Source organism: Mercenaria mercenaria, chromosome 4 (genome assembly GCF_021730395.1).
Source record: "Mercenaria mercenaria strain notata chromosome 4, MADL_Memer_1, whole genome shotgun sequence".
Lineage (NCBI taxonomy): Eukaryota > Metazoa > Mollusca > Bivalvia > Venerida > Veneridae > Mercenaria > Mercenaria mercenaria.
In genome coordinates, this window is record NC_069364.1 from 92,251,749 (window position 1) to 92,279,077 (window position 27,329).

Sequence of the window (27,329 nt, forward strand, 5' to 3'; positions counted from 1 at the left end):
GTTTTAGTGTCAATACTATTATTTTAATGCCATAATATCGACTTAAAAGTAATAATCTTAAATACATCCATAATTACAGGCTTATTATACTTGTAGATAAAATATCTCCCAAGTTCCTTAAAAAGGTTGCTTAAATTATGTGGTTGCATTAGCAACTGCATTAAAAACAAGATATTAGCGACCTATTGACACCATTGGTAACATTAGTTCAATGAAAATGTATGTGAAAAGGTTTTGTGTGTTGATCGCCATTCAGATGTTTTACATCGCGGACTTTGATACTTGCTTTCTATTTTCACCCAAACATATCTAACCTGGGAACAACAACTGTAGTCATACTAGGAAGGAAAAATGTATTCGCCAAAATTGTATGTTTTTTCCGAGCAAACTCACGTAATTTAGTTTCATTTTTGTTATTTTCCAGATTGCACTTATCTGAGCGTCGATAATGCAGTAGTACAGGCGCCAGTCGGAACAACGTTTGGAGAAGTGGCCCTTGTCAAATGCAACGAAGGCTACACACTAACCGGCGATTCTCTCGTCACGTGTCAAGCGAATGGAAACTGGAGTTCACAACCATATTGTACAATTAAAGGTATCTCAAATCATATTATCATAACTTTCAGTATAATTGTAACACTAATGCATCAGAAATATCAGTAATTTCTTTCTACTGAGTTACAAACTGTTTTATTAAGAAGTGTATTAGATAAAGCATTGATCTGAAATTTAATAGTTTGCGTTTCTTCATGACATGCGGCCGTATAGATTGTTGGCTTTCAAAAGAAAATGTCAAGTTTAACTCTGCATACAAATATACCTTTTTTGTCTTACAGACTGTGGAGATCCAACACCGATGAACGGGACGCGACAGTCTCAAGTGCAAACGTACAATACATCAGTTGTGATAGAATGTAATGACGGCTACGAAATCATAGGTACCTCACCAATCACCTGTCAGTCGGACGGAACCTGGAGTGATCTTCCGACATGCCATCCTTTAGGTAAGCATGCAACAGCTTCTCACATTCAGTCGCACATGGCGGTAACCTATTTTCCACGTAAAAGAGGTCACAAAAAAGTATTCCGCCTTTCTTTGAATCTTTTCTCTGATAGCTATAAACATGTGTAGTCGTAGGCCAGATGGACTTAGTCTCAGGCCTAAGTATTGTCAATTTTCCAACAATTCATAACTGAACCCTGCGGAGAGAGGTAGTTTGCCAAAATACACTGTTTTATCGTGTCTATTTTTTCTAGATTGTGGCACTTATGTTCTTCTCAACGGTGCAGTCACTACGAGCGGAAGAACAACTTACGGTTATACTGCTACACTCAGTTGCAACGCCGGGTACACACTTTTGGGAGTCAGTACTGTAACATGCGACGTAGGCGGTTGGTCTGGTACCGCGAACTGCACAGCAGTGGGTGAGTATTTCTGTGAGAGCAGAATCAGTAACAGATAATTGCTTCTTTCAACTGTTTCGCTCGATGAGATTTGTAGCGATAGTTTCGGACACATAATCAGTTCAGAGGTCAGGATCCCGTTCACACGACAGGATGATTATCATCTCTTGAGTCCGGATATTCTATGTGACCAAGGAAAATTTGCTAATCCTCCGTTTTAGAAACATACTAGTATAATGCAGACACAGTGCCGCCATATATGATAGATTGCATAGATCACAGTCTGGCTGACTCAACTACCTAGGTTACATTAACTACTCGTATTTAAACTGACATTTATCCCTAGATATTTACACCATTCCCAACGTTCTTTCAATGCAAATATATGTGAACAGGCTTTGTTTGTTGATCATGTGCCGCCATTGAGACGTTTTACATCTCGCACCTTCCTTCATACTTTGTTTCCTATTTTCACCCAAACATATCTAACCTGGGAACAACTACCGTGGAAACATTCATTCACCAAGCTGGTTTGTTTTTGCCGAGCCAGCTCAAGTCATTTAGTTTCGTTTTTGTTATTGTCCAGATTGCACTGAACTGAGCGTCGATAATGCAGTAGTACAGGCGCCAGTCGGAACAACGTTTGGAGAAGTGGCCCTTGTCAAGTGCAACGAAGGCTACACACTAACCGGCGATTCCCTCGTCACGTGTCAAGCGAATGGAAACTGGAGTTCACAACCATATTGTACAATTAAAGGTATCTCAAATGATATTATTTTAACTTTCTGTATAATTCTGACAGTAATGCATCAGACATATCAGTAATTTCTTTCTACTGAGTTACAGGCTGTTTTATTAAGATGTGTAGTAGATATAAAATTTAATAATTAGCGCTTTTTCATGACCTGCGGCCGTATAGATTTTTGGCTTTGAAAAGGAAATTTCCAGTTCAGCCCTGCACACAAATCTACCTTTTTCGCCTGACCCGCCCGCTTAGCTCAGTAGGTAGAGCGCAGATCTACGGATCTCGGGTTCGTGAGTTCCAGCCCTGGGCGAGGCCTATGTTCTCCGTTACGATTTAATAAAAGACATTGTGTCAGAAATCATTCGTCCTCCACCTCTGATTCATGTGTGGAAGTTGGCAGTTACTTGCGGAGAACAGGCTGATACTGGTACAGAATCCAGGAACACTGGTTAGGTTAACTGCCCGCCGTTACCCAACTAAAATACCGTTGAAAAACGGCGTTAAACCCAAAACAAACAAGAAAACAATTAAACAAAACCTTTTTTGTCTGACAGACTGCGGAGATCCAACGCCGATGAACGGGACGCGAGACTCTCAAGTGCAAACGTACAATGCATCAGTTGTGATAACTTGTGATGACGGCTACGAAATCATGGGTTTACCTCACCAATCACCTGTCAGTCGGACGGAACCTGGAGTGATCTTCCGACATGCCATCCTTTAGGTAAGCATGCATCAGCTTTTAACATTTAGTCGCACATCATAACGGTAACCAATCTTTCGCGTAAAAGAGTCACGAAAAAGGTATTCCGCCTGTCTTTGAATCTTTCCTCTGATAGCTACACACACGTGTTGTCGTTGGCCAGATGAAGCTTAGTCTCAGGTCGGGCAACTGCGCCTCAGTATTGTCATTTTTCCAACATTTGATAATTGAACCCTGCGGAGAGAGGTAGTTTGCCAAAATACACTGTTTTATCGTGTCTTTTGTTCTAGATTGTGGCACTTACGTTCTTGTCAACGGTGCAGTCACTACGAGCGGAAGAACAACTTACGGTTATAATGCTACACTCAGTTGCAACGCCGGGTACACACTTTTGGGAGTCAGTACTGTAACATGCGACGTAGGCGGTTGGTCTGGTACCGCGAACTGCACAGCAGTGGGTGAGTATTTCTATGAGAGCAGAATCAGTAATAGACAATTGCTTCTTTCAACTGTCTCGCTCGATGAGATTTGTAGCGATAGTTTCGGACACGTAATCAGTTCAGAGGTCAGGATCCCGTTCACACGACAGGATGATTATCATCTCTTGAGTCCGGATATTCTATGTGACCAAGGAAAATTTGCTAATCCTCCGTTTTAGAAACATACTAGTATAATGCAGACACAGTGCCGCCATATATGATAGATTGCATAGATCACAGTCTGGCTGACTCAGCTACCTAGGTTACATTAACTACTCGTGTTTAAAATGACATTTATCCCTAGATATTTACACCATTCCCAACGTTCTTTCAATGCAAATATATGTGAACAGGCTTTGTTTGTTGATCATGGGCCGCCATTGAGACGTTCTACATATCGCACCTTCATACTTTGTTTCCTATTTTCACCCAAACATATCTAACCTGGGAACAACTACCGTGGAAACATTCATTCACCAAACTGGTTTGTTTTTGCCGAGCCAGCTCACGTCATTTAGTTTCGTTTTTGTTATTGTCCAGATTGCACTGAACTGAGCGTCGATAATGCAGTAGTACAGGCGCCAGTCGGAACAACGTTTGGAGAAGTGGCCCTTGTCAAATGCAACGAAGGCTACACACTAACCGGCGATTCCCTCGTCACGTGTCAAGCGAATGGAAACTGGAGTTCACAACCATATTGTACAATTAAAGGTATCTCTTATGATTTTATTATAACTTTCTGTATAATTGTGACAGTGATGCATCAGACATATCAGTAATTTCTTTCTACTGAGTTACAAGCTGTTTTATTAAGATGTGTAGTAGATATAAAATTTAATAATTAGCGCTTTTTCATGACCTGCGGCCGTATAGATTGTTGGCTTTGAAAAGGAAATTTCCAGTTCAGCCCTGCACACAAATCTACCTTTTTCGCCTGACCGGCCCGCTTAGCTCAATAGGTAGAGCGTAGATCTACGGAACTCGGGTTCGTGAGTTCCAGCCCTGGGCGAGGCCTATGTTCTCCGTTACGATTTAATAAAAGACATTGTGTCAGAAATCATTCGTCCTCCACCTCTGATTCATGTGTGGAAGTTGGAAGTTACTTGCGGAGAACAGGCTGATACTGGTACAGAATCCAGGAACACTGGTTAGGTTAACTGCCCGCCGTTACCCAACTAAAATACCGTTGAAAAACGGCGTTAAACCCAGAACAAACAAGAAAACAATTAAACAAAACCTTTTTTGTCTGACAGACTGCGGAGATCCAACGCCGATGAACGGGACGCGAGACTCTCAAGTGCAAACGTACAATGCATCAGTTGTGATAACTTGTGATGACGGCTACGAAATCATAGGTACCTCACCAATCACCTGTCAGTCGGACGGAACCTGGAGTGATCTTCCGACATGCCATCCTTTAGGTAAGCATGCATCAGCTTTTAACATTTAGTCGCACATCATAACGGTAACCAATTTTTCGCGTAAAAGAGGTCACGAAAAAGGTATTCCGCCTGTCTTTGAATCTTTCCTCTGATAGCTACACACACGTGTTGTCGTTGGCCAGATGAACTTAGTCTCAGGTCGGGCAACTGCGCCTCAGTATTGCCATTTTTCCAACATTTGATAATTGAACCCTGCGGAGAGAGGTAGTTTGCCAAAATACACTGTTTTATCGTGTCGTCTGTTCTAGATTGTGGCACTTACGTTCTTGTCAACGGTGCAGTCACTACGAGCGGAAGAACAACTTACGGTTATAATGCTACACTCAGTTGCAACGCCGGGTACACACTTTTGGGAGTCAGTACTGTAACATGCGACGTAGGCGGTTGGTCTGGTACCGCGAACTGCACAGCAGTGGGTGAGTATTTCTATGAGAGCAGAATCAGTAATAGACAATTGCTTCTTTCAACTGTCTCGCTCGATGAGATTTATAGCGATAGTTTCGGACACGTAATCAATTCAGAGGTCAGGATCCCGTTCACACGACAGGATGATTATCATCTCTTGAGTCTGGATATTCTATGTGACCAATGAAAATTTGCTAATCCTCCGTTTTAGAAACATACCAGTATAATGCAGACACAGTGCCGCCATATATGATAGATTGCATAGATCACAGTCTGGCTGACTCAACTACCTAGGTTACATTAACTACTCGTGTTTAAAATGACATTTATCCCTAGATATTTACACCATTCCCAACGTTCTTTCAATGCAAATATATGTGAACAGGCTTTGTTTGTTGATCATGGGCCGCCATTGAGACGTTCTACATATCGCACCTTCATACTTTGTTTCCTATTTTCACCCAAACATATCTAACCTGGGAACAACTACCGTGGAAACATTCATTCACCAAACTGGTTTGTTTTTGCCGAGCCAGCTCACGTCATTTAGTTTCGTTTTTGTTATTGTCCAGATTGCACTGAACTGAGCGTCGATAATGCAGTAGTACAGGCGCCAGTCGGAACAACGTTTGGAGAAGTGGCCCTTGTCAAATGCAACGAAGGCTACACACTAACCGGCGATTCCCTCGTCACGTGTCAAGCGAATGGAAACTGGAGTTCACAACCATATTGTACAATTAAAGGTATCTCAAATGATATTTATTTAACTTTCTGTATAATTCTGACAGTAATGCATCAGACATATCAGTAATTTCTTTCTACTGAGTTACAGCTGTTTTATTAAGATGTGTAGTAGATATAAAAATTAATAATTAGCGCTTTTTCATGACCTGCGGCCGTATAGATTGTTGGCTTTGAAAAGGAAATTTCCAGTTCAGCCCTGCACACAAATCTACCTTTTTCGCCTGACCCGCCCGCTTAGCTCAGTAGGTAGAGCGCAGATCTACGGATCTCGGGTTCGTGAGTTCCAGCCCTGGGCGAGGCCTATGTTCTCCGTTACGATTTAATAAAAGACATTGTGTCAGAAATCATTCGTCCTCCACCTCTGATTCATGTGTGGAAGTTGGCAGTTACTTGCGGAGAACAGGCTGATACTGGTACAGAATCCAGGAACACTGGTTAGGTTAACTGCCCGCCGTTACCCAACTAAAATACCGTTGAAAAACGGCGTTAAACCCAGAACAAACAAGAAAACAATTAAACAAAACCTTTTTTGTCTGACAGACTGCGGAGATCCAACGCCGATGAACGGGACGCGAGACTCTCAAGTGCAAACGTACAATGCATCAGTTGTGATAACTTGTGATGACGGCTACGAAATCATAGGTACCTCACCAATCACCTGTCAGTCGGACGGAACCTGGAGTGATCTTCCGACATGCCATCCTTTAGGTAAGCATGCATCAGCTTTTAACATTTAGTCGCACATCATAACGGTAACCAATTTTTCGCGTAAAAGAGGTCACGAAAAAGGTATTCCGCCTGTCTTTGAATCTTTCCTCTGATAGCTACACACACGTGTTGTCGTTGGCCAGATGAACTTAGTCTCAGGTCGGGCAACTGCGCCTCAGTATTGCCATTTTTCCAACATTTGATAATTGAACCCTGCGGAGAGAGGTAGTTTGCCAAAATACACTGTTTTATCGTGTCGTCTGTTCTAGATTGTGGCACTTACGTTCTTGTCAACGGTGCAGTCACTACGAGCGGAAGAACAACTTACGGTTATAATGCTACACTCAGTTGCAACGCCGGGTACACACTTTTGGGAGTCAGTACTGTAACATGCGACGTAGGCGGTTGGTCTGGTACCGCGAACTGCACAGCAGTGGGTGAGTATTTCTATGAGAGCAGAATCAGTAATAGACAATTGCTTCTTTCAACTGTCTCGCTCGATGAGATTTATAGCGATAGTTTCGGACACGTAATCAATTCAGAGGTCAGGATCCCGTTCACACGACAGGATGATTATCATCTCTTGAGTCTGGATATTCTATGTGACCAATGAAAATTTGCTAATCCTCCGTTTTAGAAACATACCAGTATAATGCAGACACAGTGCCGCCATATATGATAGATTGCATAGATCACAGTCTGGCTGACTCAGCTACCTAGGTTACATTAACTACTCGTGTTTAAAATGACATTTATCCCTAGATATTTACACCATTCCCAACGTTCTTTCAATGCAAATATATGTGAACAGGCTTTGTTTGTTGATCATGGGCCGCCATTGAGACGTTTTACATCTCGCACCTTTTCATACTTTGTTTCCTATTTCACCCAAACATATCTAACCTGGGAACAACTACCGTGAAACATTCATTCACCAACTGTTTTTTTTGCCGAGCCAGCTCAAGTCATTTAGTTTCGTTTTTGTTATTGTCCAGATTGCACTGAACTGAGCGTCGATAATGCAGTAGTACAGGCGCCAGTCGGAACAACGTTTGGAGAAGTGGCCCTTGTCAAATGCAACGAAGGCTACACACTAACCGGCGATTCCCTCGTCACGTGTCAAGCGAATGGAAACTGGAGTTCACAACCATATTGTACAATTAAAGGTATCTCAAATGATATTATTTAACTTTCTGTATAATTCTGACAGTAATGCATCAGACATATCAGTAATTTCTTTCTACTGAGTTACAGCTGTTTTATTAAGATGTGTAGTAGATATAAAATTTAATAATTAGCGCTTTTTTCATGACCTGCGGCCGTATAGATTGTTGCTTTGAAAAGGAAATTTCCAGTTCAGCCCTGCACACAAATCTACCTTTTTCGCCTGACCCGCCCGCTTAGCTCATAGGTAGAGCGCAGATCTACGGATCTCGGTTCGTGAGTTCCAGCCCTGGCGAGGCCTATGTTCTCCGTTACGATTTAATAAAAGACATTGTGTCAGAAATCATTCGTCCTCCACCTCTGATTCATGTGTGGAAGTTGGCAGTTACTTGCGGAGAACAGGCTGATACTGGTACAGAATCCAGGAACACTGGTTAGGTTAACTGCCCGCCGTTACCCAACTAAAATACCGTTGAAAAACGGCGTTAAACCCAAAACAAACAAGAAAACAATTAAACAAAACCTTTTTTGTCTGACAGACTGCGGAGATCCAACGCCGATGAACGGGACGCGAGACTCTCAAGTGCAAACGTACAATGCATCAGTTGTGATAACTTGTGATGACGGCTACGAAATCATAGGTTCCTCACCAATCACCTGTCAGTCGGACGGAACCTGGAGTGATCTTCCGACATGCCATCCTTTAGGTAAGCATGCATCAGCTTTTAACATTTAGTCGCACATCATAACGGTAACCAATCTTTCGCGTAAAAGAGTTCACAAAAAGGTATTCCGCCTGTCTTTGAATCTTTCCTCTGATAGCTACACACACGTGTTGTCGTTGGCCAGATGAGCTTAGTCTCAGGTCGGGCAACTGCGCCTCAGTATTGTCATTTTTCCAACATTTGATAATTGAACCCTGCGGAGAGAGGTAGTTTGCCAAAATACACTGTTTTATCGTGTCTTTTGGTCTAGATTGTGGCACTTACGTTCTTGTCAACGGTGCAGTCACTACGAGCGGAAGAACAACTTACGGTTATACTGCTACACTCAGTTGCAACGCCGGGTACACACTTTTGGGAGTCAGCACTGTAACATGCGACGTAGGCGGTTGGTCTGGTACCGCGAACTGCACAGCAGTGGGTGAGTATTTCTATGAGAGCAGAATCAGTAATAGACAATTGCTTCTTTCAACTGTCTCGCTCGATGAGATTTGTAGCGATAGTTTCGGACACATAATCAGTTCAGAGGTCAGGATCCCGTTCACACGACAGGATGATTATCATCTCTTGAGTCCGGATATTCTATGTGACCAAGGAAAATTTGCTAATCCTCCGTTTTAGAAACATACTAGTATAATGCAGACACAGTGCCGCCATATATGATAGATTGCATAGATCACAGTCTGGCTGACTCAACTACCTAGGTTACATTAACTACTCGTATTTAAATTGACATTTATCCCTAGATATTTACACCATTCCCAACGTTCTTTCAATGCAAATATATGTGAACAGGCTTTGTTTGTTGATCATGTGCCGCCATTGAGACGTTTTACATCTCGCACCTTCCTTCATACTTTGTTTCCTATTTTCACCCAAACATATCTAACCTGGGAACAACTACCGTGGAAACATTCATTCACCAAGCTGGTTTGTTTTTGCCGAGCCAGCTCAAGTCATTTAGTTTCGTTTTTGTTATTGTCCAGATTGCACTGAACTGAGCGTCGATAATGCAGTAGTACAGGCGCCAGTCGGAACAACGTTTGGAGAAGTGGCCCTTGTCAAGTGCAACGAAGGCTACACACTAACCGGCGATTCCCTCGTCACGTGTCAAGCGAATGGAAACTGGAGTTCACAACCATATTGTACAATTAAAGGTATCTCAAATGATATTATTTTAACTTTCTGTATAATTCTGACAGTAATGCATCAGACATATCAGTAATTTCTTTCTACTGAGTTACAGGCTGTTTTATTAAGATGTGTAGTAGATATAAAATTTAATAATTAGCGCTTTTTCATGACCTGCGGCCGTATAGATTGTTGGCTTTGAAAAGGAAATTTCCAGTTCAGCCCTGCACACAAATCTACCTTTTTCGCCTGACCCGCCCGCTTAGCTCAGTAGGTAGAGCGCAGATCTACGGATCTCGGGTTCGTGAGTTCCAGCCCTGGGCGAGGCCTATGTTCTCCGTTACGATTTAATAAAAGACATTGTGTCAGAAATCATTCGTCCTCCACCTCTGATTCATGTGTGGAAGTTGGCAGTTACTTGCGGAGAACAGGCTGATACTGGTACAGAATCCAGGAACACTGGTTAGGTTAACTGCCCGCCGTTACCCAACTAAAATACCGTTGAAAAACGGCGTTAAACCCAAAACAAACAAGAAAACAATTAAACAAAACCTTTTTTGTCTGACAGACTGCGGAGATCCAACGCCGATGAACGGGACGCGAGACTCTCAAGTGCAAACGTACAATGCATCAGTTGTGATAACTTGTGATGACGGCTACGAAATCATAGGTTCCTCACCAATCACCTGTCAGTCGGACGGAACCTGGAGTGATCTTCCGACATGCCATCCTTTAGGTAAGCATGCATCAGCTTCTCACATTCAGTCGCACATAATGGTAACCAATCTTTCGCGTAAAAGAGGTCACAAAAAGTAGTCCGCCCATCTTTCCTCTGATAGTTACACACATGTGTACTCATTGGCCTGATGAACTTAGTCTCAGCTCGGAGAACTGCCTGAGTATTGTCATTTTTTCGACGGTTTATAGGTGAAGCCTACGGAGAGAGGAAGTTTGCCAAATTCACTGTTTTATCGTGTCATTTTTCTAGATTGTGGCACTTACGTTCTTGTCAATGGTGCAGCCAATACGAGCGGAAGAACAACTTACGGTTATATTGCTACACTCAGTTGCAACGCCGGATACACACTTTTGGGAGTCAGCACTGTAATATGCGACGTAGGCGGTTGGTCTGGTACCGCGAACTGCACAGCAATGGGTAAGTATTTCTATGAGAGAAGGATCGGCTATAGACAATTGCTTCTTTCAGCTGTCTTGCTCGATGAGCTTTGTAAAGATAGTTTCGGTTATAATATCAATTCAGAGGTCAGGATCCCATTCACACGACAGGATGGTTATCATCTGTGACCAAAATCCTCCATTTTAGAAACATGCTAATTAATTGCAGAAACGGATCCGGCATATATTATGGATGTCATAGATCACAGTTTGTTTGGTTCAACTACCTACCGTTATATTAACTACTTTGAAATTACATTTATCCCTAGATATTAACACCATTCATAACCTTCTTTCAATGCTAATATATATAAACAGGCTTTGCTTGTTGATCGTGTTACATCGCGCACTTTAATACTTGGTTTTCGCCCAGTAATATTTAACCATTGGACATCAAATGTAGTCTAACTAGCAAGGAAGCAATCAACCGCCAAAACTGTGTTTTTGCCCAGCCCGCTCACGCCATTTAGTTTTGTTGCGCACAACATGTTATCCTGAGTACTCGAATTATTATCTCTAGTGCCTAATGTCTTAGCGCTATTATCTCCAGCATACGTGGAAGGTCAATAGGTTTTCTTAGCTAATTTTGTACTGTTTAATACTCGACTGTAAATAGAAATTTGTATGTTCTGTCTCCAGCGCTTCTTATCACAGACGCTCGACTTATTTTCCAGAGCGTCGAACGCTCGGGGTCATAGCTTTTACGAGAAATTCAGAAGATTTTGAGACGAACGCGTTTTGATATAAACTATTACTATGTACAAGCACGATTTCCTTTATGAACTTCTGACATGCCATTGAAAATTTCAACAATTTTTTTTGTTATATTTGAGTTACAAGTGTTTCACCACACCACAGTCGTATACACTGTTTTTATTTTATCGTTACATGGATGCCCCATTTAGGCAGGTAATTATTATTTCGAACCTAAAAGGCGAGTAGAACTCACATATATTCTAGAACTCACATATTTTCTAATTCCTTTGTGCCTTCTTCTATTGATATATGGAACAATTTGAGTCCTGAAAGTAGAGCCACAAGCACTACAGAAACTCCAAAATGGCATCTTGTAGGAGAGAGAATTTTTTTTTTATAATTCATGCGAGGCTAAGAAACTCGTGCAGTAATTTGAATTTTCATTTATTTTGCAACCGTCTATCTCAGGACGCAAGCTGTTCTTGTGGAGAAGATATTGAAGACGTTTAACATTTTCTTTTTGTTTGTACGAAGGATTAAACCCTTCCACGATTTAAGGCAATTTCATCCTTAAAATACCCAGCTTCTTTTAGTTGGTAATTCCGAATTGTCATATGAAGACAACTGCAAAATATTCTGTTCAGTCCATCATTACATAAAATCAACCAAACGCTTTTGAGACTCACCATATTTAGCAGGCAATATTATTAAATTTACTTATAATTATAAGTTTATTATTGACAATATCTCAGTTGTTTTTTTATGTTCTATTTTCCAAATGTAGTATATGTTAATGTAATTTAATCGCATCTTTTTTATTCTTACATCTATCTGCACATTGCCACTAGTCACAAATGTGTTTGTTTATGTATGTACACATGTACATGTACTTTATACTAATTTTACCTTTTTTTTCTTTTTTTTTTGTAGCTGAAATATTGTAAACTTATTACTTACCACACATGTACTTAATTAGTTGTCATTGTTGTAAATCAAATACGTTAATAACTTGTGGGTAAACCCTTTTGCCTAATATATGTACAAATGACGTAATTATCTGTTTATATATGTATACATTTTATACTGGCAATAAAATATGTTTAAACTAAGAGTAAAAAACAAACAGTATCTTAAAAAAGGATAAGAACAATCAGTTATTAGACCACTCCTATATATTACAAACAACAAATGAACAGTCCTATGTACTGCACACTAAAAATGACCACTCCTATATATTACAAACAACAAATGAACGGTTCTATATATTGCACACTACACATGACCTTCGCTAAATATTGCAGACAACAACAAATGGACAGTCCTATACATTGCACACTACAAATGATTAGTCCTATATATTGCACACTAAAAATGACCAGTCTTAAATATTGCAGACTACAAATGACCAGTCCTATATATTGCACACTACAAATGACCCGTCCTATATATTGCACACTACAAATGATCAGTCCTAAATATTGCTCTGTACAAATAGCCAGTCCTGTATGTTGCACACTACAAATGTCCCGTCCTATATATTGCACACTACAAATGATCAGTCCTAAATATTGCTCACTAAAATGAACAGTCTTAAATATTGCAGACTACAAATGACCAGTCCTATATGTTGCACACTACAAATGACCCGTCCTATATATTGCACACCACAAATGATCAGTACTAAATACTGCTCACTACAAATGACCAGTCCTAAATATTGCTTACTACAAATAACCAGTCATGTATGTTGCACACTATAAATGACTAGTCCTATATATTGCACGTTAAAAATGACCAGTTTTAAAAATTTGAAGACTACAAATGACTAGTCCTATATATTGCACACTACAAATAACCCGTCCGTCCTATATATTGCACACTACAAATGATCAGTCCTAAATAATGCTCACTTCAAATGACCAGTCCTTTATGTTGCACACTACAAATGACCAGTCCTGTATGTTGCACACTACAAATGATCAGTCCTTACTATTGCACTCTACAAATGATCAGTCCTGAATATTGCACACTACAAATGACCAGTCCTATATATTGCACACAACAAATGATCAGTCCTAAATATTGCACACTACAAATGACAGGTCCTATATGTCGCACACTACAAATGATCAGACCTATATGTTGCACACTACAAATGACCAGTTTTATATGCTGGACACTACAAATGACCAGTCCTGTATGGTGCACACTACAAATGACCAGTTCTGAATATTGCACACTACAAATCGACCAAACCTATATATTGCACATTATAAATGACCAGTCCTAAATATTGCACACTACAAATGACCAGTGCTATACATGCATGAAAATGCAATATAAATGGATTTCAAGATTGCCTCGAAATTGCTATCATGACGCTCAAATTAATCCAAAATAAGAACTGTTATATTTTCTTAGATTGCGGAGATCTGTCTATAGCAAATGGTACCGCGAAATTGCCAACTGGTACGACGTTCGGTGAGACAGCCTTCATCATCTGTGACAATGGTTACATACTACAGGGAGAGAAATATATAAGTTGTAACAGTAGTGGAGTTTGGAGTTCAGAGCCGACCTGTTTAAGAGGTGAATATTTGATAATGGGGTGATTGATATATCTCAATAAAACTTGTTAAATAAATTTAACTATGGTTTTCTATTTACTGTTTGATCAACATTTTCCAAGATTTGTCCATAGTATGTCTTTAAATATAACACAAAACCAATGATGTTATACATCGTTTAGGGTGCTTATAGGAACGTTTTGAAATTTAGAAATATCTTTAATGTCAAAAACTGTTTAGTTGCTGTGTTTTAAAACATAACTTTCAGTCATTCTGGAAACAAAAAATAAAAAAAGGTTTTCAATTTTTACGTTTTACTTTACTTGTTGATGGATTGTATTATAAAACTTTCGAATTATGTTAGTTAGTAAACAAGCAACATTTCCACCGAAAGGTGTCATAATTCGATTTTTTCATGAGCCAGAGTTTACACAGGAAAACATATTCCAAAAATTGACATTTCAAAGATATCTTAAAATTCAAAAAGATCCTACTGCAGCTCCCACAGATCAATAAAGAAGAGTCGTGCATAAAAGAGAAGTTCACAAAACAACCTATTACGGATTGGACCAAGACCTTTTGTCAATCTGGTTTAAGTCAAGACGCGTGAATAGATTTGTTTAAAATATTTACGTCTGAACATCTACACTTACTTACTCACTGAATGCTTAATACATGTTAAATGTTAATGTGAATTTTCTACTCTGGTTCTACAACCAAGAAAGAGTTCTGTTTTACATATTTATAAATTAAGTATTTGTAGCATCAAATGAAATGAATAACTGTTCACTGTACTTTATAATCAGATTGTGGTGACCCGACACCTATCAACGGAAAAACGAGTACACCATTCAGCACAACATTCGGAGACACAGTAACAGTATCGTGTAATCCTGGTTACAACATTAATGGGTCTTCTTCTCTGACTTGCCAACATACCGGCTGGAGTGATACCCCAACATGCGATATAAAAGGCAATTAATATCCTAGAATGATTAAACGTATTTTTGCTCGCTTCATATGTCAACATTTCCATATAATAGATTTTTAACGTAAATTTTCACTTTAGATAGTTTACAAAGCCAAGACTACAGAACTGACAGATTTGCTTAAAACGTTACATTTTCTTCAGATTGTGGAGACCCATCTCCAGAAAATGGTACGGCTAATGCTCTGAGTGGTACCACTTATGGGGAGATGGTTATCATAATCTGTGACAACGGGTACATACTTCAAGGGGATGAGCATATTATTTGTACAGATGGTGGCAGCTGGAGTGATAGTTCAACTTGCTTAAAAGGTAGACTCTCTGATAATGTTATTGACTGCAGCCCAAATATGTGTTCTTTTCGTTTTCACTATATAACGATTTGACTCCCATAATGTGTTTAAAGTCGAACAATAGTCATACATTCATATTTCTCGCTAATAGTAAGACATATAACTTCGAAAAAAATATCCCTACATATTTCATGGCTTAATATTACTAACATATAAACAACTTCAAGGTATAGTTGTATATCGTTAGAAGTCAACGTTAATCTTCATAGACTATCAACGTTTAATTACCTTTCAACTGAAATGCTTCTGAAGTCAAGATAACGAATCCAAAGTGTTTTGAGTCCGATGTGATTGATATTGACAATTAAGTGATTGATGATCTAGTCTCAAACGTCTAGGGCCTGTTATAATCAGCGCTTTGATATTGCGATTAAACTTCAAAATGTAAATAAAAGACTGCTTCTGCATTTGTTCTGTCTGAGACCCTCATAAATAATGAAATCATCATTACTCTATGAATTACTAAAAAGTAAAATATCTACTTTTTCATCATTTCAAATGCTCGTATATCACTAAGTAAAGTTCACTGAATATTGATTTTTAGATTGTGCTGACCCGACACCTAACAATGGCAAAACCAATAGGCCCTTTGGCACAACATTCGGTGAAACAGTTACAGTGCTTTGTATTACTGGTTACAACCTGAATGGATCTGCTGCTATTACATGTCAGCATACCGGGTGGAGTGATACACCAACATGTGATATACAAGGTACTTAATTGAGGTTGAATGTTACTGCAAGAATTCCACAAGAATGTGAATTAAAACGCTGTCATTTTAAGTAAGAATCTTAAAATATATGTTTTGAAACAATATCCTAAAAAGTGTATAACTCCATTGACAAAAATCAGCCATAACGTCTATACCAATGATTTTAAACTGATAAACATTCATAAACACACTAAGTTTAAAGTGGTTTTGTCTAGATTGTGGAGACCCAACACCAGTTAACGGTTCGGCTTCTTTTCCCGATGGTACAACGTATGGCGAGACAGCCTTCATTAGCTGTGATGAAGGCTACGTATTGCAAGGAGAAGAGCATATCACATGCGAAGACGGTCCAACATGGAGCGTAAATTCTACTTGCTTACGAGGTATTGTGTTATCATTCAAAGGAAACGACAGCAATATATATTAATATACTGACATCCCGTTAAATATCTAAACTGATCGAAAGTGGTTTGTTACTTCAGCAGGGATAATTTGTATTGACAATTGGTAGATGATCAGCAGTCCCTAAAGGGCAGGTCCTATCTTTGCGTTCCAAACATGCGAGTTAGACTTTAAAAACTGAAAACCTAATCCTTTTAATTTGCTCTATTTTAAAGCCTCATACATAATTTGAACACTGCATTTTGACTTACTGTCCTACCTATCATTATTACCACAATTTAAATACAAGTATAAATAGCATTTCATACAGTAACTGTTAAAAGTTTGATCGACTTTTATAATCAGATTGTGGCGACCCAACACCTGTAAATGGAAAAACGAGTATACCATATAGTACAACATTCGGTGAGACAGTAACAGTTTCGTGTAAGCCTGGTTACAACCTTAATGGATCTTCTTCTGTTACTTGCCAACATACCGGCTGGAGTGATACACCGACATGTGAAATACAAGGTAATTTACAGCCTAGAATAAATAAACATACATTTTCCTGTTTAACATGCCAACATTTGCAACTTATGGATTATTATGGTAAATATGCATGTCTCAGAAGAGTTAATTAAGACAGTTTACAAAGAAGCTGATGAAGCAAAATAAATAATTTAAAAAGGAATATTTTTCAGATTGTGGAGACCCATCACCAGATAATGGAACGTCTAATGTTCTGAGTGGCACACTTATGGGGAGACGGCTATCATAATCTGTGCCAACGGGTACATACTTCAAGGAGATGAGCATATCATTTGTACAGATGGTGGCAGCTGGAGTGATAGTTCTACCTGTTTGAAAGGTAGAACGGCTGATAATATTACTGCAGCTCAGTTACGGTCCCCCTTCCCCACCCCCCCCCCTCCAATTTTATCACGATTTTACTCCCTGCAATGTGCTTTATGTCAGTCGGGATACATTCATATTGCAGCTTATAGTTAGTAAGCTAGATATTATTTGAAAATCCAACCCTTATATTAATATACTTCCATTATTCATTGTTTTATCCATTCTGATTGCTTTCTGTCTAATAGATATATTATATGCAAGGTAAACGACAACATCCTTTATCTTCATACTAATATCCACTGAATTTAGGTAACGGATCTGAAAGTGTTTTGTAGTTAATTAATATTGACACATCTGTTACAGACAATCAGCAGTCTGAAATTCAATCAACACTTTGATTCTACGATTCAACTTACGAAAGTATTTGAAAAGACTGTTTACACTTAAAACCTAATGCAAAGTAAATATTCTACATTATTCTATCACTAACAAAGAAGTTCAATTGCTAGTATATATAGCATTACGTAAAAATACTTCACTGTATATTTATATTCAGATTGTGGTGACCCGACACCTGTCAATGGCAAAGCAAGTACACCATTCAGCACAACATTCGGTGAAACAGTAATGATATCGTGCAATCCTGGATACAACCGTAATGGCTCTTCTTCTCTAACTTGCCAACATACCGGCTGGAGTGATACCCCAACATGTGATATACAAGGTAATTCACATCTTGGAATAATAAAACATACTTTTGCCTAATTAACAAGTCAACATTTGAATATACATTTGATAGTTTTTATGGTAAATATGCACGTGTTAGGCATTTTACAAAGCGACATTTTAGACAAAAACATTTTTTTTAAAAAAGAGATAATAACTTCAGATTGTGGAGACCCATCACCAGAAAATGGAACGGCTAATGCTCTGACAGGTACCACATATGGAGAGACGGCTGTCATAATCTGTGACAACGGGTACATACTTCAAGGGCATGAGCATATTATTTGTACAGATGGCGGCTACTGGAGTGATAATCCAACTTGCTTGAAAGGTAGAACATCTGATAATGTTACTGATTGCAGCCCAAATGTGTGTTCTCTTCGTCACTATTTAACGATTTGACTTCCCGTAGTAAGATTAAAGTAGATAGACATACATTCATAATTTCTTTCTGATAGAGTTGATCAATACTGATAGTAAGTAATGTAATCTCGAAAAACAACGTTAATTTTATGCGTACATATTTCATGGCTTAATCCACTTTGAATTATTTCCATCTTATATATAAACAATTTTCAAGGTATAGTTATATATCGTTTCAAGTCAAAAACAACAATGTTTATCGTTATAGTTACATGCTGTTAAAGTGTTAAAGTCAAGATAACGAATTCGAAGTGTTTTGAGGGTGTTAAATAATACTGACAGTTATGTGACTGATGATCCCCGGTCTCAGATGTCAAGAACCGATTACAATCAACACTTTGATCCTGCGAATAAACTTGAAAATGTAAAAAGAATGTTTGCTTCTGCATTTGTCCTGTTTCAGACGATGATGCATAACGAGATCTATCTTACTCTGTGACTTACTGAGAAATATAATATTTACTTTTCCATCATTTTCAATGTTCGTATAACACTAAGTAAAAATTAGTTTGCGGTATATTGATTATCAGATTGTGGTGACCCAACACCTATCAATGGCAAAACCAGTACCCCCTTTGGCACAACATTCGATGAAACAGTAACAGTATACTGTAATCCTGGTTACAACCTTACCGGCTCTACAAACCTTACATGTCAGCATACCGGGTGGAGCGATACACCAACATGTGATATGATATACAAGGTAAACAGCTACTGCCAGAATATCACAAGAAACTGTAATGTGCAATCTGAGTATACACCCACTGGATATTTTCTACCGCTTCATGCCAGCAAATTGGCTTGGTGTGATATGCAAAGTATTTATTATCGTTAGGCTGACACATTTCATAAAGCATATAATGAAGTTAGCAGTAAAAAAAGAAATATTTCAACGCATTTTAAGTAAGAATCTTAATCAGGTTATTTTGAAACAATACCTTAGAAAATGTGTAACACAGTTTTGAAACAAAAATCAGGTGTATCGTCTATAACAATGATTTTAAACTCACAAACATTCATGAACACAGTACATTTAAAGCATAGTCGTTTTGTCTAGTTTGTGAAGACCCGACTCCAAATAACGGTTCAGCTTATACTCCGGATGGTACAACATATGGCGAGACAGCCTTCATTAGCTGTGATGACGGGTACATACTGCAAGGAGAGGAGCATATTACATGTAAAGACGGTGCAACATGGAGCGTAAATTCTACTTGCTTACGAGGTATTATTATATATGATTAGGGATAATTTTTACATGTTTAAAAGTTAACACCAAATAACAATTAATGATAAAATAATAGGCCGTGTAATAATTTTAATTGTGTGGCTGATGATCAGCAGTTTCAAAAGTCCCAGACCTGCTCAGTCAGCACTTTGATCCTGTCACACCTAAAAAATGTAAACAAAAGTGTGCATTTCTTCCGTTTTAATGTTCTAAGCACTCAAAGTTCGATTTCTACATACTCTACGATGACTAACTTAGATACTTAATGTCAACTTTTCCATCATCTGAAATGGTAGTATATGTAGAACCAAGTACAAAATAGTTTGCCATATACTGATAATCAGATTGTGGTGACCCGACACCTATCAATGGCAAAACCAGTACTCCCTTTGGCACAACATTCGATGAAACAGTAACAGTATACTGTAATCCTGGTTACAACCTTACTGGGTCTACCAATCTTACATGTCAGCATACTGGGTGGAATGATACACCAACTTGTGATATACAAGGTATTTAATTCTCATCATTTACGTGATATTGAATAGTTATTTAAAAACAGCTACTGCCTGAATTCCACAAGAAAATAATGTGAAATCTGAGTATACATCCACTGGATATTTTCTACCGCTTCATGCCAGCAAATTGGCTGGGTGTGGTATGCAAAGTATATATTATCGTTATCTCAATGCACTTTGACAGACACTTTTCATATATAAAGTTAGCAGTATAAAACTGTGTTATTAAAGCGCTGTTATTTTAAGTAAGAATCTTTAACAATTTATCTTGAATCAATACCTTAGGGAATGTGTAATTCCATTTTAAAAACAAAAATCAGGTATATCGTCTATAACAATGATTTTAAACTCTCAAACATTCATGAACACACTTAATTTAAAACATAGTCGTTTCGTCTAGTTTGTGAAGACCCGACTCCAAATAACGGTTCAGCTTATACTCCGGATGGTACAACATATGGCGAGACAGCCTTCATTAGCTGTGATGACGGGTACATACTGCAAGGAGAGGAGCATATCACATGTGAAGACGGTGCAACATGGAGCGTAAATTCTACCTGCTTACGAGGTATTATTATATAGCATTTGAAATATTTTTACATCGTTAAATGTAAACAACAAAAAACATTTATTGATAAAATGATAGGCCGTGTAATCTTTTAACTTCGCGAAAGTGGTTTGTTTCTGTCAGCTGAGGAATTTAAAATTGATAATTGTGTGGTTGATCAAAGTCTCAGGCCTGTTAAATCAGCACGTAGATCCTGTGTTACACTTAAAAATGTAAACAAAGTTTGCTTTTGCAATTGCTCTGTCTGTTTCAATGTTTTAAGCCTTCATAGTTCGAAATATACATAGTCTATGATGACTAACTAAGATATTTAATGCCTACTTTTTCATCATCTCAAATGGTAGTAAATATAGCAACGAGTAAAAGTAGTTTGCCGTGTATTGATATTCAGATTGTGGTGACCCAACACCTATCAATGGCAAAACAAGTACCCCCTTTGGCACAACATTCGATGAAACAGTCAGAGTATCCTGTAATCCTGGTTACAAACTTATTGGGTCTACTAATCTTACCTGTCAGCATACCGGGTGGAGTGATACACCAACATGCGACATACAAGGTACTAAAGTATCATCATTATTACGACGCTGAATAGTAATTTAAAACAGTCACTGCCAGAATTACACAATAAACTGTGATATGCAATCTTAATATACGCCCATTCGAATTTCTACCACTAGGGTTTTCTCTAGATTGCTATGAAACTTTCCCGGCATTTGATGCACAAAGTAATCATTATTGCTATCTCAATGTCCCATTTATGAATTATTTACTAAATTTGGAATTATCAAAAAGTACCATTATAAGTAAGAATCTTAATAGTTTAAACATCTATACTAATGATTTTAACAAATAAACATTCATGAATGCAAAGTGGTTTTGCCTAGATTGTGGAGACCCATCACCAGTTAACGGTTCAGCTTATACTCCAGTTGGTACAACGTATAGCGAGACAGCCTTCATAAGCTGTGATGAAGGGTACACACTTCAAGGAGAGGAGCATATAACATGTGAAGACGGTGCAACATGGAGCGTAAATTCTACTTGCTTACGAGGTATCGTCTATTTATATCGTTTATAAAAACCAACAACGACAACAACATTTATTGGTACACTGTTATGCCGTGTAATATTAAAACTGATCAAAAGTGGCGAGTGTCTATCAGCAGAGGCAATTAACGGCTGAGCATCAACAGTCCCAAAGCACAGGTCCTGTATTACCTTGAGTGTTAATCATGCAAGATAGATTTCAAAACTGAAAGCCAAAATACTTTGCATTTTCTCTGTTTTAAACACTCATGCAAATTCTAAAATCTACACTTTCACTATCATAATATCTACACTTTCTTTCTATTGAATTACAAGCATTCATAGCATCAAATAAAATAACTGTTGATAATTCGTAGTATTTCAATCAGATTGTGGCGACCCGACACCTGTCAATGGCAGAACAAGTACACCATTTAGCACAACATTCGGTGAGACAGTAACAATATCATGCAATCCTGGTTACAACCTTACTGGGTCTTCCTTTTTAACTTGCCAACATATCGGATGGAGTGATACCCCGACATGTGATATAAAAGGTAATTCACATCTTAGAATAATTAAACATAAGTCCATGTGCACCGCCGTATGAACTCATCTGTGGATGTCTCTAAATTGTTCTTGTACTTTTAGCATGTGTAAATGTTAAGTTCTGCTCAACCCGGGGCTAGAGGGCGTGGACGGTAGCATGCATTTCCACCACCGTCCATGAACAGGCTCAATCAAACCCAGCCTGCAACATTTTCGTTTTTGTCGTGTTGAGCGACCTGTGGAGTTTCCACTTTTTCTAACATCTCAACATTTGCATATACATTTAGTAGTTTTTTATGGTAAATATCCACGTGCTAGGCAGTTTACAAAGCGACTACCGTAGGAAAAAGGATTTATTTAAAAACAGATAATTGTTTCAGATTGTGGAGACCCATCACCAGAAAATGGAACGGCTAATGTTCTGAGCGGTACTACTTATGGGGAGACGGCTATCATAATCTGTGACAACGGGTACATACTTCTAGGGGATGAGCATATTATTTGTACAGATGGCGGCTACTGGAGTGATAATCCAACTTGCTTGAAAGGTAGAACGTCTGATAATGCTACTGATTGCAGCCTAAATATGTGTTCTCTTTGTTTTCGTTATTTTTTTTATTTGACTACCCGAAGTGTTTTCAAAGTAGTTAGACATACATTCATATTTCTTGCTGATAAATTTAATCAATACTTATTATAATTAATATAACCTTAATAATATTCGTACATAGTTCATGGCTTAAACTACTTTAAATTATTTCCATCTAATACAGAAACAAATTTCAAGGTATAGTTATATATCTTTTGAAGTCAACAACAACAATGTTTATCGTTATACGTACATGCTGTTGAAGTCAAGATAACGAATTCGAAGTGTTTTGAGGCTGAGGTAATTAATATTGATAATTATGTGACAGATGAACCACAATCTGAAATGTCAAGGTCCTGTTATAATCAGGACTTTGATCACGCGATTACACTTAAAAAGGAAAAAAGCTTGCTACTGCAGTTTCAAACCCTTGTGCAGAACGGAAACTACATCACATTGTGTCTTACTAAGAAATACAATAGCTACCTTTTCATCATTCTAAATGCTCGTATAAAACCAAGTAAAAAATAGTTTGCAGTATACTGATAATCAGATTGTCATCAATTTGTACTTTTCCAAAGTGGTTTGTTTCTGTCAATTGAGGAAATAAACAGTGACAATTGTGTCGTCTGATGATTATCAATCTCAAAAGTCTTAGACAGACCTGTTTAATCAGCACTTTGATCCTGCGTTACACTTAAAAATAGTCTCATAGTTCGAAATCTACATACTCTTTGCTGACTAACTACAAAATTAAATGTTTACTTTTTCATCATCTCAAATGGTAGTAAATATAGCAATGAGTAAAAATTAGTTTGTCGTATATTGATAATCAGATTGTGGTGACCCAACACCTATCAATGGCAAAACCAGTACCCCGTTCGGCACAACATTCGATGAAACAGTAACAGTATACTGTAATCCTGGTTACAACCTTACTGGGTCTACTAATCTTACATGTCAGCATACCGGGTGGAGTGATACACCAACATGTAATATACAAGGTACTTAAATCTTATCGTTAACGCGGCGTTGAATATTAATTTAGAAACAGCTTCTGTCAGAATTTCACAAATAACTGTAATGTGCAGCACTGGATATTTTCTACCGCTTCATGCCAGCAAATCGGCTGGATATGATATGCAAAGTATTTATTATCGTTATCTCAATGCACTTTGACTGACACTTTTCATAAAGCATATTATGAAGTTAGAAGTATCAAAAAAGTAACATTAAAACGCTGTCATTTTAAGTAAGAACCTTAAACTATATATCTTCAAACAATACCTAAGAAAATGTGCAACTCTGTTTTAAAACAAAAATCAGGCATAACGTCTATACCAATGATTATAAACTCACAAACATTCATGAACACACTAACTTTAAAGCAAAGTCGTTATGTCTAGTTTGTGAAGACCCGACTCCAGACAACGGTTCAGCTTATACTCCGGATGGTACAACATTTGGCGAGACAGCCTTCATTAGCTGTGAGGACGGGTACATACTGCAAGGAGAGGAGCATATCACATGTGAAGACGGTGCTACATGGAGCGTAAATTCTACTTGCTTACGAGGTATTATTTTATATTATTTAAGTTATTTTTACATCGATAAAAGTAAACAACAAAAGACTTTATAGATAAAATGATAGGCCGTGTCAACGTTTTACTTTTCCAAAGTGGTTTGTTTCTGTCAACTGAGGAAATAAACAGTGACAATTGTGTCGCTGATGATTATCAATCTCAAAAGTCTTAGACAGACCTGTTTAATCAGCACTTTGATCCTGCGTTACACTTAAAAATAGCCCTCATAGTTCGAAATCTACATACTCTTTGCTGACTAACTACAAAATTAAATGTTTACTTTTTCATCATCTCAAATGGTAGTAAATATAGCAATGAGTAAAAATCAGTTTGCCATATATTGATAATCAGATTGTGGTGACCCAACACCTATCAATGGCAAAACTAGTATCTCGTTCGGCACAACATTCGATGAAACAGTAACAGTATACTGTAATCCTGGTTACAACCTTACTGGGTCTACTTATCTTACATGTCAGCATACCGGGTGGAGTGATACACCAACATGTAATATACAAGGTACTTAAATCTTATCATTAACACGGCGTTGAATATTAATTTAGAAACAGCTTCTGTCAAAATTTCACAAGTAACTGTAATGTGCAGCACTGGATATTTTCTACCGCTTCATGCCAGCAAATCGGCTGGATGTGATATGCAAAGTATTTATTATCGTTATCTCAATGCACTTTGACTGACACTTTTCATAAAGCATATTATGAAGTATCAAAAAAGTAACATTAAAACGCTGTCATTTTAAGTAAGAACCTTAAACTATATATCTTCAAACAATACCTAAGAAAATGTGCAACTCTGTTTTAAAACAAAAATCAGGCATAACGTCTATACCAATGATTATAAACTCACAAACATTCATGAACACACTAACTTTAAAGCAAAGTCGTTATGTCTAGTTTGTGAAGACCCGACTCCAGACAACGGTTCAGCTTATACTCCGGATGGTACAACATTTGGCGAGACAGCCTTCATTAGCTGTGAGGACGGGTACATACTGCAAGGAGAGGAGCATATCACATGTGAAGACGGTGCTACATGGAGCGTAAATTCTACTTGCTTACGAGGTATTATTTTATATTATTTAAGTTTTTACATCGATAAAAGTAAACAACAAAACACTTTATAGATAAAATGATAGGCCGTGTCAACGTTTTACTTTTCCAAAGTGGTTCGTTTCTGTCAGTTGAGGAAATAAACAGTGACAATTGTGTCGCTGATGATTATCAATCTCAAAAGTCTTAGACAGACCTGTTTAATCAGCACTTTGCTCCTGCGTTACACTTAAAAATAGCCCTCATAGTTCGAAATCTACATACAGTTTGCTGACTAACTATAAAATTAAATGTTTACTTTTTCATCATCTCAAATGGTAGTAAATATAGCAATGAGTAAAAATTAGTTTGCTATATATTGATAATCAGATTGTGGTGACCCAACACCTATCAATGGCAAAACTAGTATCCCGTTCGGCACAACATTCGATGAAACAGTAACAGTATACTGTAATCCTGGTTACAACCTTACTGGGTCTACTAATCTTACATGTCAGCATACCGGGTGGAGTGATACACCAACATGTGATATAAAAGGTACTTAAATCTTACCATTAACGCGGCATTGAAAATTAATTTAGAAACAGCTTCTGTCAGAATTTCACAAGTAACTGTAATGTGCAGCACTGGATATTTTCTACCGCTTGCCAGAAGATTGGCTGGGTGTGATATGCAAAGTATTTATTATCGTTATCTCAATGCATTTAACATTTATTAGTAAACACTTTTCATAAAGCATAAAATGAAGTTAGCAGTATCAAAAATTAACATTAAAACGCTGTCATATATGGTAAGAATATTCAACTAAAAAATGTGTATATATTTTGAAACAATACCTTAGAAAATTGTGTAACTCTATTTTACAACACAACTCCGTCATTACGTCTATACCAATGATTTAAAACTCACAAACATTCATAAACACATTGTATATAAAGCAGAATGGTTTTGTCTAGATTGTGGAGACCCGACTCCAGATAACGGTTCAGCTTATACTCCCGGTGGTACAACGTATGGCGAGACAGCCTTCATTAGCTGTGATGAAGGCTACATACTGCAAGGAGAGGAACATATCACATGCGAAGACGGTGAAACATGGAGCGTAAATTCTACTTGTTTGCGAGGTATTGTTACTTTGCTTAAAGCCAACAATAATAACATTTATTGATATACTGATATTCCGTGTAATATTTCAACTAATGTAGAAATAGTGAATTTAAACGCAAGCTCAAGATCTCATTATTAAACTTCAAACGGCAGTTTCGAAGGACGTCATTTTTGAAGTGTATATTTCGAATTTTATTTTAATTGTTATGAAATAATACTTTTTAATTTCGACTTAAACTGATGAAATTTGGGTGAAGGTTTTAATAAAACGAGCTCGACCTATTTGCAAAACTAGCCTATACTTGCATATAACTTGGGTAGATGAAGTGGTAATTAGATTTGTTTGTACTGACTCTAAATCCATTTGCTTCACATTATCGATTGCATTAGCCTACGATCTAAGCCGAATTCCTTTCTGTGAAAAAAAAAATTGACTGAAATTAAGAATGTCGGTGGTTATCTGAAAATAATGCTAAGAGGGGCAGTTATACTGGAAAATTGTCGTATTACTTTAGTTTTCTGTACAACTTCGAGAAACAAAATGAATGGCTGGCCAATTTG

At 37.9% G+C, this 27,329-nt stretch overlaps 3 protein-coding genes across 3 annotated transcripts; all 3 read left to right on the top strand.

Moving 5' to 3' along the window:
- Nucleotides 1-459: 459 nt before the first annotated feature.
- Nucleotides 460-15,071, top strand: LOC128556779 (sushi, von Willebrand factor type A, EGF and pentraxin domain-containing protein 1-like). The gene is made up of 20 exons (XM_053542464.1): nucleotides 460-595; nucleotides 837-1,004; nucleotides 1,258-1,425; nucleotides 1,991-2,161; nucleotides 2,704-2,873; nucleotides 3,143-3,310; nucleotides 3,872-4,042; nucleotides 4,585-4,752; nucleotides 5,022-5,189; nucleotides 5,751-5,921; nucleotides 6,463-6,630; nucleotides 6,900-7,067; nucleotides 7,626-7,796; nucleotides 8,334-8,501; nucleotides 8,770-8,937; nucleotides 9,503-9,673; nucleotides 10,216-10,383; nucleotides 10,636-10,803; nucleotides 13,941-14,108; nucleotides 14,893-15,071. The coding sequence occupies exons 8-20, from the start codon at nucleotides 4,605-4,607 to the stop codon at nucleotides 15,066-15,068; spliced, it is 2,181 nt and encodes a 726-aa protein (XP_053398439.1). The 5' UTR covers nucleotides 460-595; nucleotides 837-1,004; nucleotides 1,258-1,425; nucleotides 1,991-2,161; nucleotides 2,704-2,873; nucleotides 3,143-3,310; nucleotides 3,872-4,042; nucleotides 4,585-4,604; the 3' UTR covers nucleotides 15,069-15,071.
- A 151-nt stretch (nucleotides 15,072-15,222) lies between these two features.
- LOC128556780 (sushi, von Willebrand factor type A, EGF and pentraxin domain-containing protein 1-like) lies at nucleotides 15,223-19,214 on the top strand. Its single transcript, XM_053542465.1, has 8 exons — nucleotides 15,223-15,386; nucleotides 15,972-16,139; nucleotides 16,355-16,522; nucleotides 16,887-17,054; nucleotides 17,225-17,391; nucleotides 17,935-18,102; nucleotides 18,268-18,435; nucleotides 19,058-19,214. Exons 1-5 carry the CDS (start codon nucleotides 15,284-15,286, stop codon nucleotides 17,299-17,301), a joined length of 684 nt encoding a protein of 227 aa, XP_053398440.1. The 5' UTR covers nucleotides 15,223-15,283; the 3' UTR covers nucleotides 17,302-17,391; nucleotides 17,935-18,102; nucleotides 18,268-18,435; nucleotides 19,058-19,214.
- On the top strand, nucleotides 17,633-26,829 carry LOC128556697 (CUB and sushi domain-containing protein 3-like). Its single transcript, XM_053542333.1, has 13 exons — nucleotides 17,633-17,639; nucleotides 17,935-18,102; nucleotides 18,268-18,435; nucleotides 19,585-19,730; nucleotides 20,661-20,841; nucleotides 22,248-22,427; nucleotides 22,800-22,967; nucleotides 23,845-24,012; nucleotides 24,415-24,582; nucleotides 24,943-25,110; nucleotides 25,506-25,673; nucleotides 26,031-26,198; nucleotides 26,618-26,829. Exons 1-13 carry the CDS (start codon nucleotides 17,633-17,635, stop codon nucleotides 26,827-26,829), a joined length of 2,070 nt encoding a protein of 689 aa, XP_053398308.1.
- Nucleotides 26,830-27,329: the final 500 nt, after the last annotated feature.

Bases quoted from the DNA above. Each gene is read 5' to 3' on its own strand.
- LOC128556697 (XM_053542333.1), top strand. The intron at 24,013-24,414 runs GTACTTAAATCT...CGTTATGTCTAG, and splicing joins ACCAACATGTAATATACAAG to TTTGTGAAGACCCGACTCCA. The intron at 25,674-26,030 runs GTATTATTTTAT...ATTGATAATCAG, and splicing joins AAATTCTACTTGCTTACGAG to ATTGTGGTGACCCAACACCT.
- LOC128556779 (XM_053542464.1), top strand. From the start codon at position 4,605: ATGAACGGGACGCGAGACTCTCAAGTGCAAACGTACAATGCATCAGTT. The intron at 5,190-5,750 runs GTGAGTATTTCT...GTTATTGTCCAG, and splicing joins CGCGAACTGCACAGCAGTGG to ATTGCACTGAACTGAGCGTC. The intron at 14,109-14,892 runs GTGAATATTTGA...CTTTATAATCAG, and splicing joins AGAGCCGACCTGTTTAAGAG to ATTGTGGTGACCCGACACCT.
- LOC128556780 (XM_053542465.1), top strand. From the start codon at position 15,284: ATGGTTATCATAATCTGTGACAACGGGTACATACTTCAAGGGGATGAG. The intron at 15,387-15,971 runs GTAGACTCTCTG...ATTGATTTTTAG, and splicing joins TAGTTCAACTTGCTTAAAAG to ATTGTGCTGACCCGACACCT. The intron at 17,055-17,224 runs GTAATTTACAGC...AATATTTTTCAG, and splicing joins ACCGACATGTGAAATACAAG to ATTGTGGAGACCCATCACCA.